Source organism: Hyla sarda, chromosome 1, assembly GCF_029499605.1.
Source record: "Hyla sarda isolate aHylSar1 chromosome 1, aHylSar1.hap1, whole genome shotgun sequence".
NCBI classification, from domain to species: domain Eukaryota; kingdom Metazoa; phylum Chordata; class Amphibia; order Anura; family Hylidae; genus Hyla; species Hyla sarda.
The window spans coordinates 25,740,230-25,752,765 of record NC_079189.1 but is presented as its reverse complement, the minus strand read 5'-3'; the positions used below and the strand labels follow the sequence as shown (position 1 = coordinate 25,752,765).

Below are 12,536 nucleotides of genomic sequence, written 5' to 3'. Positions count from 1 at the left end.
GGACAGAGGTGTCAGCAGAGAGCACTGTGCTCGTGATTCAGCAGACAGCTCTGTGTTCCAAAAGGAAAATCATTTCCTCTGTAGCAGCTATTAAGTACTGGAAGGATTACGATTTTTTTAATAGAATTAATTTACAAAACTGTTCAACTTTCTGGCACCAGTTGATTTAAAAAATAAATAAAAAATTTCCACCGGAGTACCCCTTTAACCTAAGAGAACTCCTAGTAAAGAACAGACTCAGAAGACAACTCCATAAACTTCACACTGAAAGAAGAGCAGAAAAAAATTATTTCTGAACGCGCCAAATGGGCATGGCATCAGCTCGGTGGGGCTGCCAATCCTCTGGAGGCAAATTGGGTTGAATACTGTGGCGAGGAAGAGATTGGCCCCGTGGACCCTATCAGCCAACAATGTTCTAGGCTTCCAAATAAAGTAATAAATAAGTAATTATGGATATTCAAGGCCAGGAGTCCGGCTTAACCAAAAGTGGGCACACCTCTGCTTTATGTAAGGAAACATAATTCATCCGGTAGACCAGGCTGACATTTAGCCTGCGCTGTGAATACGATCTTAGGTCAGGCATCAGCTTCCTGGCATCTGTGGGTCAGGTTATCCGAGTCATGCCAACGAGTGGCCATTTACTACTTATAAATGACTAATGACCCCTCCAAATGGAGTCTCCGGTGGCATCTAAACTACTCGGAGCTGGCAGCAAGGAGGTGATGTTACTGTGGTTGGCCAATGGCCAGTGTAAACCAAGAATCAACAAGCTCTTAGCTGTGCAAACAGCGTCAGGTGAGAACCAGAGTAATGAGCAAGTATAGATAACATGTGCCAACTAACACCGGCGACATGTTTACATACAACACAGTAACAAGTGTCAGGACATACCGCACCATAGGATAACACAACACAGAGTGTACTATAATACTGCCCCCTATGTACAAGAATATAACTACTATAATACTGCTCTTATATACAAGAATATATCTACTATAATACTGCTCCTATGTACAAGAATATAACTACTATAATACTGCTCCTATGTACAAGAATATAACTACTATAATATTGCCTCCTATATACAAGAATATAACTACTATAATACTGCCCCCCTATGTACAAGAATATAACTACTATAATACTGCCCCCTATGTACAAGAATATAACTACTATAATACTGCTCTTATATACAAGAATATATCTACTATAATACTGCTCCTATGTACAAGAATATAACTACTATAATATTGCCTCCTATATACAATATAACTACTATAATACTGCCCCCCTATGTACAAGAATATAACTACTATAATACTGCCTCCTATATACAAGAATATAACTACTATAATACTGCCTCCTATATACAAGAATATAACTACTATAATACTGCCCCCTATGTACAAGAATATAACTACTATAATACTGCTCCTATATACAAGAATATAACTACTATAATACTGCTTCCTATGTACAAGAATATAACTACTATAATACTGCTCCTATGTACAAGAATATAACTACTATAATACTACCTCCTATATATAAGAATATAACTACTATAATACTGCTCTTATATACAAGAATATATCTACTATAATACTGCTCCTATATACAAGAATATAACTACTATAATACTGCCTCCTATGTACAAGAATATAACTACTATAATACTGCCCCCTATGTACAAGAATATAACTACTATAATACTGCTCTTATATACAAGAATATATCTACTATAATACTGCTCCTATGTACAAGAATATAACTACTATAATATTGCCTTCTATATACAAGAATATAACTACTATAATACTGCCCCCCTATGTACAAGAATATAACTACTATAATACTGCCCCCTATGTACAAGAATATAACTACTATAATACTGCTCCTATATACAAGAATATAACTACTATAATACTGCTTCCTATGTACAAGAATATAACTACTATAATACTGCTCCTATGTACAAGAATATAACTACTATAATACTGTGCCTATGTACAAGAATATAACTACTATAATACTGCTCCTATATACAAGAATATAACTACTATAATACTGCTCCTATGTACAAGAATTTAACTACTATAATACTGCTCCTATATACAAGAATATAACTACTATAATATGCACAAAGGAGAAAGAGAGGGACGTCACTCACCAGCATACGGTGCAATTTTCTTTATTTCTTATGAACGGTGCAGAGACATGGAGCACGGACGCCAGAAGGTAGGACTAGCTCATCAGTGGAAAGCTGGGTGACAGCTGTTGCGCGTGCGTATCACGCTTCTTCAGACCCTACCTGTTCCATGATGCGTCACCCTTAAGAGCACACCTCCCTGGGCGGCGCACCCGGAACAGGTGCGTGCTAACTAATACATTAAAAACAACATATAACAACTCGTAATGAAAGAGGATTTGTTACAAGTATAAAAGGTTTCTATCACAATAGTATAAATGTAGAAAATTACAAAAATTATTCTCTCTATAAAAATGTATCTATGAAGAGAGGAAACGAGAAAAGAAAGGGAGGAAAAAGGAATAAGGAAAAAAAAGGAAAAAAGAGGGAGTTTTTTACATTAACCTGAAACACAGGATTATAAATTACAAAAAGACACTGTAGTCTACTCTTTCATTGAGTCCTAGGTTACCGGCAGCATTAAGTTTTATTATCCACTTGGCTTCTGTTTGTAACAGAAGTTTTCTTTTATCTGAATTTTCTCTGCTGCGGATAACTTCGAGTCCCTGAAAGAGTAAGTTATCACAGATGCCTTTATGCTCACTGTTCATGTGTTCGATAAAACGAGGTGCACCTTTTTTGGTTTTTACTGAATAAACATGTTCCCTGAATCTAGTATTCAGGGTACGTTTAGTGCTACCAATGTAAAACCTTCCACATGAACAGGTCATTGCATACACAACCCACTGGGTTCTACAGGTGATCAGGGTGTTAACATGTATAATTTCTCCACCAATAAGGGTGCTTTTTCCTATTTTCATATTGGGGCACCAAATACATGTACCACACTTGTGGTTCCCTGTGGGGCCGGATTTTGTGAGCCAGTCTGAGGTTTTTGGATTCGAACAGAAGTTACTACTAGTGACTGCATCCCTCAAGTTTTTACACCGCTTGAATGTGATTAGAGGTCTATCATGTACCAGTTTTCCAAGGTCGGTGTCACTTTTAATCAAGGACCAACTATTATGTACTGCTCTTCTTATAACTTTTTCGAGGGGACTAAATTTGAAGGAAAAGGAGAACCTGGGTGCTAGATTATCAGAGGATTTTACTTTAATATCTTTTTTGGCTTTTATGTTTTTGTTAATTGAAAGTAAATTGTTTCTATCCTGTACTAGGGCTTTTTTAAATGCTGTATTAATGATAGGTACAGGGTAGCCACATGCCAATAACCTCTGCCTCAGTTCTTCGGCTTGAGAAATAAATTTTTCATCGGTATCATTAATGCGTCTCAAACGCAAAAATTGTCCATAAGGTAAAGCGGTTTTTGTGTGTTGAGGATGGTAGCTCGAGAACTGAAGCAGAGAATTAGAGGCTGTGGGCTTCCTGTAACCTGACGTACGAAGTTCCCCTCCTTCAATTTCGATAAGAACATCTAGAAATTCCATTTTTTTCGAATCAACTTTGTAAGTGAATCTAAGATTCATATCATTTTTTTCATTAAGGTATTCTACAAATTCCCTGAAGTTCGCCGCGGTGCCATCCCAGGCGATGAACACGTCATCGACAAATCTGAGATAGCACCGGACGAACTTCAGGAAAGGATTGGAGGTGGTGAACACATGTTTTTCCTCGAATGAGGCGACGTACAGATTTGCAAATGTACAAGCCACGGGGGTGCCCATGGCCACACCCCCGATCTGTCTGTACCATACTTCGTCGAACAGAAATGCGTTATTTTTTAATATAAATGCCAAGGACTCACAAATAAATTGGGTCACTTTATCAGACTTTCCGGAGTGCGATAAGATCTCCCTGATGCATTCCACCCCTTTATCTTGTGGAATGCTAGTATAGAGATTCTCTATATCTATAGAGGCTAGCAGCATATTGTCTGACCATATTAAATCCTGTAAAAACAATAATCCTGTGTTTCAGGTTAATGTAAAAAACTCCCTCTTTTTTCCTTTTTTTTTCCTTATTCCTTTTTCCTCCCTTTCTTTTCTCGTTTCCTCTCTTCATAGATACATTTTTATAGAGAGAATAATTTTTGTAATTTTCGTAATTTTTGTACTTTTCTACATTTATACTATTGTGATAGAAATCTTTTATACTTGTAACAAATCCTCTTTCATTACGAGTTGTTTTATGTTGTTTTTAATGTATTAGTTAGCACGCACCTGTTCCGGGTGCGCCGCCCAGGGAGGTGTGCTCTTAAGGGTGACGCATCATGGAACAGGTAGGGTCTGAAGAAGCGTGATACGCACGCGCAACAGCTGTCACCCAGCTTTCCACTGATGAGCTAGTCCTACCTTCTGGCGTCCGTGCTCCATGTCTCTGCACCGTTCATAAGAAATAAAGAAAATTGCACCGTATTCTGGTGAGTGACGTCCCTCTCTTTCTCCTTTGTGCATACTTTTGTGAATGCTGTATCTTTAAGGGACTCGGAACCACACAGTTTACAGTGCCTGCCAGCACTTCATGGAACTGTAGCGGACAGACTCAGGAACCAGGGTAGACACATCTTGCTGCTGAAGCATTAAGGGAGGAGCGCTATTCGGGGTAGAGGTGCCGACTATTTACTCTTGCTGAGTTATTTGCGATATTGCTCATTTCCACTAGTCTGAGCACACCCCTAACTCCCAGCTCGCAAGCCTCATACACATACCATGGAATCCGAAGATTCGTCTGACAGTATACCAGAGGTGCCGGACGGTGCAGTAGGAGCCGGACGGAAGGATGCTAGGGACTTTTTTCATCAGTGTAATGTAAAGGACACGTTACAAGTTCTAAGTCTTAAGAATCTTGAATTTAAAGTACTTGCCTTGGCGGAAAAGGAAACACGGTTATTTTGGACAGTGAACTCACTACGGTCATACGTGGACTGCGAAAGGGTCCCGAGAGGCTTAAGAGCATATAAAGAACCCTCTCAATTCAATGATGACCCTGAATTTGTCCACACCTGGAAAAACATCCATCAGGAATATTGCATGCAAATGCTAAGAGCCGTCATAGATAGGAACGAACAAGAATATACAAAAGTAACAGAAGAATTACTAAAGACAAAAACAGAACTCAGAACCCGCTTGGACGAAGAGAAATTTCATACTTTTTCCAAAAAAATGGAAAGAAAAATAGTGGCATTACAATCTATCATTAAGGACCAAAAAAAGGATAAATTTATTAGAGATCGTCTAGACTATGAATCTGAAAAAGTGTTTCCCGTAGGAGGTCCAAAAAAACAACGCCCGAGACGACCCAGAGGCGGACAAGCGAGACGTAGAACAACTGATTATTGGACCACTGAGTCCGATTCAAGTGGGAATGAAGACCAAAATAGAAAGTCTAGACAGGACGATAGCGAAAAACAAAGAGCCTCAAAAGAAAATCAAGATAAAAATGATCAAGAAACCGCATCAAACACCAAAAAAATGGACTCTAATATTAAAAAAACAAGTGGCCCTTTAGGCGGAAAGCACGAAGGGGACCTAGAAAGAAAAGGAGAAGAGGACCTGGGTCGTCCCAAAAGGTACACCCAGAGGAACAAGAAAGTGTCTTGGAACAAGTAAAAGATGTCTGTTCAGTTATCAATCTTACGGACAGGCCACTCGACCAGGACACTATATCTCTGTTAAATAGAGGTCTCAACTACTGTATTACGGAGGACTTCAACATAGTGGACTTTGAAGTAGATCTATTTAAGTCCATCAGAAAATTAAATCTGAAAAAAATATTTGCTAATAAAAATACAGCCATTAGTCCACTAGAAGGGGAGATCCCAGCAGTAGTTGGCCCTCTTGGGTTTAGCGTCCTCAAAGACGCTACAACTAGTGAGCTCGAATGTCTCGACCATCTAATTGATTTGCAGGATACAGCCGAGGACCCCATAGTCACTGGAGAGCTGTCATTTGAGGACTTTAAGGGTGGGGTTAAATCCTCCTTTTGTCCTCAGGTGACACCGGGGAGCAATATCGATCTCTTTCATAATAACGTACTTCGTGAAGTTAAGTCCCTGATCTATAAAAAAGACCCCAGCAATTTGAGTGTGGGTGAGAGAAGAGCGCTAGACTGTCTCAAGAAAAGAAATGATATCGTTATAAAAAAAAGCCGATAAAGGCGGTAATGTGGTCGTTATGACCACAGAATATTACAAAAACGAAGCTCTGAGACAGCTGGGCAATTCTCTCACCTACACCAAATTGCATACGAATCCTGTCCCCAAAATTAGAGAGAATCTACAGGGTCTACTTAGAAAAGCAGTTGAAAACAATATTATTTCTAAAAAACGTGCTGAAAAATTGATTCCTTTGTTTCCTTCTAGCCCGCGATGGTACTTCCTGCCGAAGGTACATAAGACCTTGGTAGCCCCTCCCGGGAGACCTATTGTCTCAGGAAGGGGCTCAGTCACAGAACCATTGTCCAAATATCTGGAATGGTTACTGCGACCCCTTCTGCAGGAAGTGCCATCGCTGGTAAAGGACACCAACCAATTTCTTTTGTTTTTACAGGATTTAATATGGTCAGACAATATGCTGCTAGCCTCTATAGATATAGAGAATCTCTATACTAGCATTCCACAAGATAAAGGGGTGGAATGCATCAGGGAGATCTTATCGCACTCCGGAAAGTCTGATAAAGTGACCCAATTTATTTGTGAGTCCTTGGCATTTATATTAAAAAATAACGCATTTCTGTTCGACGAAGTATGGTACAGACAGATCGGGGGTGTGGCCATGGGCACCCCCGTGGCTTGTACATTTGCAAATCTGTACGTCGCCTCATTCGAGGAAAAACATGTGTTCACCACCTCCAATCCTTTCCTGAAGTTCGTCCGGTGCTATCTCAGATTTGTCGATGACGTGTTCATCGCCTGGGATGGCACCGCGGCGAACTTCAGGGAATTTGTAGAATACCTCAACGAAAAAAATGATATGAATCTTAGATTCACTTACAAAGTTGATTCGAAAAAAATGGAATTTCTAGATGTTCTTATCGAAATTGAAGGAGGGGAACTTCGTACGTCAGGTTACAGGAAGCCCACAGCCTCTAATTCTCTGCTTCAGTTCTCGAGCTACCATCCTCAACACACAAAAACCGCTTTACCTTATGGACAATTTTTGCGTTTGAGACGCATTAATGATACCGATGAAAAATTTATTTCTCAAGCCGAAGAACTGAGGCAGAGGTTATTGGCATGTGGCTACCCTGTACCTATCATTAATACAGCATTTAAAAAAGCCCTAGTACAGGATAGAAACAATTTACTTTCAATTAACAAAAACATAAAAGCCAAAAAAGATATTAAAGTAAAATCTTCTGATAATCTAGCACCCAGGTTCTCCTTTTCCTTCAAATTTAGTCCCCTCGAAAAAGTTATAAGAAGAGCAGTACATAATAGTTGGTCCTTGATTAAAAGTGACACCGACCTTGGAAAACTGGTACATGATAGACCTCTAATCACATTCAAGCGGTGTAAAAACTTGAGGGATGCAGTCACTAGTAGTAACTTCTGTTCGAATCCAAAAACCTCAGACTGGCTCACAAAATCCGGCCCCACAGGGAACCACAAGTGTGGTACATGTATTTGGTGCCCCAATATGAAAATAGGAAAAAGCACCCTTATTGGTGGAGAAATTATACATGTTAACACCCTGATCACCTGTAGAACCCAGTGGGTTGTGTATGCAATGACCTGTTCATGTGGAAGGTTTTACATTGGTAGCACAAAACGTACCCTGAATACTAGATTCAGGGAACATGTTTATTCAGTAAAAACCAAAAAAGGTGCACCTCGTTTTATCGAACACATGAACAGTGAGCATAAAGGCATCTGTGATAACTTACTCTTTCAGGGACTCGAAGTTATCCGCAGCAGAGAAAATTCAGATAAAAGAAAACTTCTGTTACAAACAGAAGCCAAGTGGATAATAAAACTTAATGCTGCCGGTAACCTAGGACTCAATGAAAGAGTAGACTACAGTGTCTTTTTGTAATTTATAATCCTGTGTTTCAGGTTAATGTAAAAAACTCCCTCTTTTTTCCTTTTTTTTCCTTATTCCTTTTTCCTCCCTTTCTTTTCTCGTTTCCTCTCTTCATAGATACATTTTTATAGAGAGAATAATTGTTGTAATTTTCGTAATTTTTGTATTTTTCTACATTTATACCATTGAGATAGAAACCTTTTATACTTGTAACAAATCCTCTTTCATTACGAGTTGTTATATGTTGTTTTTAATGTATTAGTTAGCACGCACCTGTTCCGGGTGCGCCGCCCAGGGAGGTGTGCTCTTAAGGGTGACGCATCATGGAACAGGTAGGGTCTGAAGAAGCGTGATACGCACGCGCAACAGCTGTCACCCAGCTTTCCACTGATGAGCTAGTCCTACCTTCTGGCGTCCGTGCTCCATGTCTCTGCACCGTTCATAAGAAATAAAGAAAATTGCACCGTATGCTGGTGAGTGACGTCCCTCTCTTTCTCCTTTGTGCATACTTTTGTGAATGCTGTATCTTTAAGGGACTCGGAACCACACAGTTTACAGTGCCTGCCAGCACTTCATGGAACTGTAGCGGACAGACTCAGGAACCAGGGTAGACACATCTTGCTGCTGAAGCATTAAGGGAGGAGCGCTATTCGGGGTAGAGGTGCCGACTATTTACTCTTGCTGAGTTATATAACTACTATAATACTGCTCCTATATACAAGAATAAAACTACTATAATACTGCTCCTATGTACAAGAATATAACTACTATAATACTGCCTCCTATATACAAGAATATAACTACTATAATACTGCCTCCTATATATAAGAATATAACTACTATAATACTGCCTCCTATATATAAGAATATAACTACTATAATACTGCCTCCTATATACAAGAATATAACTACTATAATACTGCCTCCTATATATAAGAATATAACTACTATAATACTGCCCCCTATATACAAGAATATAACTACTATAATACTGCTCCTATATACAAGAATATAACTACTATAATACTGCTCCTATATACAAGAATATAACTACTATAATACTGCTCCTATATACAAGAATAAAACTACTATAATACTGCTCCTATGTACAAGAATATAACTACTATAATACTGCCTCCTATATACAAGAATATAACTACTATAATACTGCCTCCTATATATAAGAATATAACTACTATAATACTGCCTCCTATATATAAGAATATAACTACTATAATACTGCCTCCTATATACAAGAATATAACTACTATAATACTGCCTCCTATATATAAGAATATAACTACTATAATACTGCCCCCTATATACAAGACTATAATTACTATAATACTGCTCCTATATACAAGAATATAACTACTATAATACTGCCTCCTATATACAAGAATATAACTACTATAATACTGCCTCCTATATACAAGAATACAACTACTATACTACCTCCTATTTACAAGAATACAACTACTATACTACCTACTATTTACAAGAATACAGCTACTATAATACTGCCTCCTATATATAAGAATATAACTACTATAAGGGTACATTCCCACATACTGTATCCTGTGCAGATTTGATGCACAGGATTAGTATTTAGTTCATTTAGTTTACATTGAAATCTGCAGCAGAAGATTCAAATCTGCGTCTTCATTCTCCAGATCTCTGCTTGATGTCAGTGAATATGAACATTCCTTGTTTACATCCAGGGGCTGAAAATCATTACAGACCAGATATTTCAAGTAAAAGATAGCTACAGTGGTATCCAGGCTGAACTCTGATCTAGCCTGCTTACAAAGCTGTAGGTTTGCTACAATGTATATCACATTCCTTCTGTTTTAAAGGGGTTCAAACTGTTCCGAACGCTGGAGCAGGGAGCTTGTGACGTCATAGCCCCGCCCCCTCATGACATCACGGCCCACCCCCTCAATGCAAGTCTATTGGAGGGGGCGTGACAGCTGAGGGGGCGGGGCTGTGATGTCACGAGCTCCCAGCTCCAGCATTCGGAACAGTTTGTTCCAAACGCTGAGCAGCAGAGTTCCCCTATAAGTGATGGTAGAGTTGAGAAAAGTCTTTAAAAGACGGGTGTGATACACCATATTGTAGTCCAGTAAGAAGCTGTAATTACCTGAATGCAGCCACCAGGGGGGCGTATATGGAGTCTCCATCGTAGACGTATAGATGATCCCAGCTGCACTCTGTGGCAAAGTGGTTGAAGCGCAGACGTAGCAGTGTGTTGTTTCTGGAAAGAGGAAACAGAATGTCAGCGCTGTCTGCCATGACTACACATAACACTCCATACATAACTAGTTGCGATACAGAGAACCTGGCATACAAGACGACTCATCAGGGGTCACCGCCACGACTACACATAACACTCCATACATAACTATCCGCGATACAGAGAACCTGGCATACAAGACGACTCATCAGGGGTCACCGCCACGACTACACATAACACTCCATACATAACTATCCGCGATACAGAGAACCTGGCATACAAGACAACTCATCAGGGGTCACCTCCACGACTACACATAACACTCCATACATAACTATTCGCGATACAGAGAACCTAGCATACAAGACAACTCATCAGGGGTCACCGCCACGACTACACAACACTCCATACATAACTATTCGCGATACAGAGAACCTGGCATACAAGACAACTCATCAGGGGTCACCGCCATGACTACACAACACTCCATACATAACTATTCGCGATTCAGAGAACCTGGCATACAAGGCGACTCATCAGAGGTCACCGCCACGACTACAATATTCCACACCAGTAAGTGATCACCCTGCCGGCCATATTGCAGGAACATGTGCCGGTTTGGCAGACTTCTCCGCTGCTATATCTGCTAGTGGACTTTGCTGCAGATTTCGAAAAATTCTGCTATTTTTAGATGATTTTTTTCATCTGCATTTACTTTAAGCGGCTCCGGAACATCTTCAAGAATGTGCCCAATCCAGTTTGAAAATAGCACAAAAAGATAGATAACTTACACGCAAGACCCATCCCATCTACAGATACCTACAACACCTACCTCAGATATCATCAATCTGCTCTAAATACCTCACAATGGGAAATTTAAAAAAAAGGATTTTTAGAAATGTTAACAAATTTATTAAAGAAAAATTAACATTTTACATGGACATAAATAATCAGACCTCTTGCTATAGGACGCCTGACATTTCTCTTGATCATCTCAGATGTTTCTCCACCTTGGTTGGAGTCACTTGTGGTAAATTTAGCTGACTGGACAGAATTTATTAAGACAAAACCCTGTGTAAGGTCTAAAAGCACACAATGTATATCAGAGCATAAACCAAGCAATGAGGGAGAAAGAACTGCCTGTAGAGCTCAGAGACAAGATTGTGTGGAGGCACAGATTTGGAGAAGGAAACAAAACATTTCTGCTGCACTTAAAGCACCCAAGAGCATAGTGGCCTCCAAAATTCCTAAATGGAAGAAGTTCAGAACAACCAGGACTCACCATAGAGCTGCCGCCCCAACAAACTAAGTATTTAGGAAAAAGGGTCTTGATAAAAGAGGAGACAAAGAACCCAATGGTTACTCTGGTTGAGCTCCAAATATGGAGTGTGCGGATGGGAGAAACTTCCAGAAGGTCCAGAACTATCACTGCAGCCTCCACCAATCTGCGCTTTATGGCGGAGGGGACAGAGAAAACCTCAACTCAGTAACAAATGTGAAAGCCCAATGGAGTTTTCAAACAAGCCCCAAAAGGGTCAGACTGGGAAATAAGAGTGTCTGGTGTGATGAAACCAAGAATTAACTTTTTGGCCTCAATCTTAAGGGAGTTATCCAGGAAAAAACTTTTTTTTATATATATATATATCAACTGGCTCCAGAAAGTTAAACAGATGTGTAAATTACTTCTATTAAAAAATCTTAATCCTTTCAATACTTATGAGCTTCTGAAGTTAAGGTTGTTTTCTGTCTAAGGTGTCTCGGGAACCGCCCAGTTTAGAAGAGGTTTGCTATGGGGATTTGCTTCTAAACTGGGCGGTACTCAAGACAGGTGTCATCAGAGAGCACTTAGACAGAAAAGAACAACCTTAACTTCAGAAGCTCATAAGTACTGAAAGGATAAAGATTTTTTTAATAGAAGTAATTTACAAATCTGTTTAACTTTCTGGAGCCGGTTGATATATAAAAAATAGTTTTTTCCTGGATAACCCCTTTAAGTGTCATGTCTGGAGGAAACGAGTCACAGCCCATCACCTGCCCAATACCATCCCTAGAGTGATGTATGTGGGGGCAGCATCATGATGGGAATACAGGGAGACTGGTCAGGGTTAAGGGAAAGCTGAATGGAGCAAAGTAC

At 39.6% G+C, this 12,536-nt stretch overlaps 1 protein-coding gene across 1 annotated transcript in view; it reads right to left on the bottom strand.

Moving 5' to 3' along the window:
• ATRN (attractin) overlaps positions 1 to 12,536 on the bottom strand; it is a 236,352-nt gene that overhangs the window by 149,647 nt on the left and 74,169 nt on the right. The window contains exon 4 of the mRNA XM_056553301.1: positions 10,310 to 10,423. Within this exon, the coding sequence (XP_056409276.1) occupies positions 10,310 to 10,423 (114 nt within the window). The remainder of the gene's footprint in view (positions 1 to 10,309; positions 10,424 to 12,536) is intronic.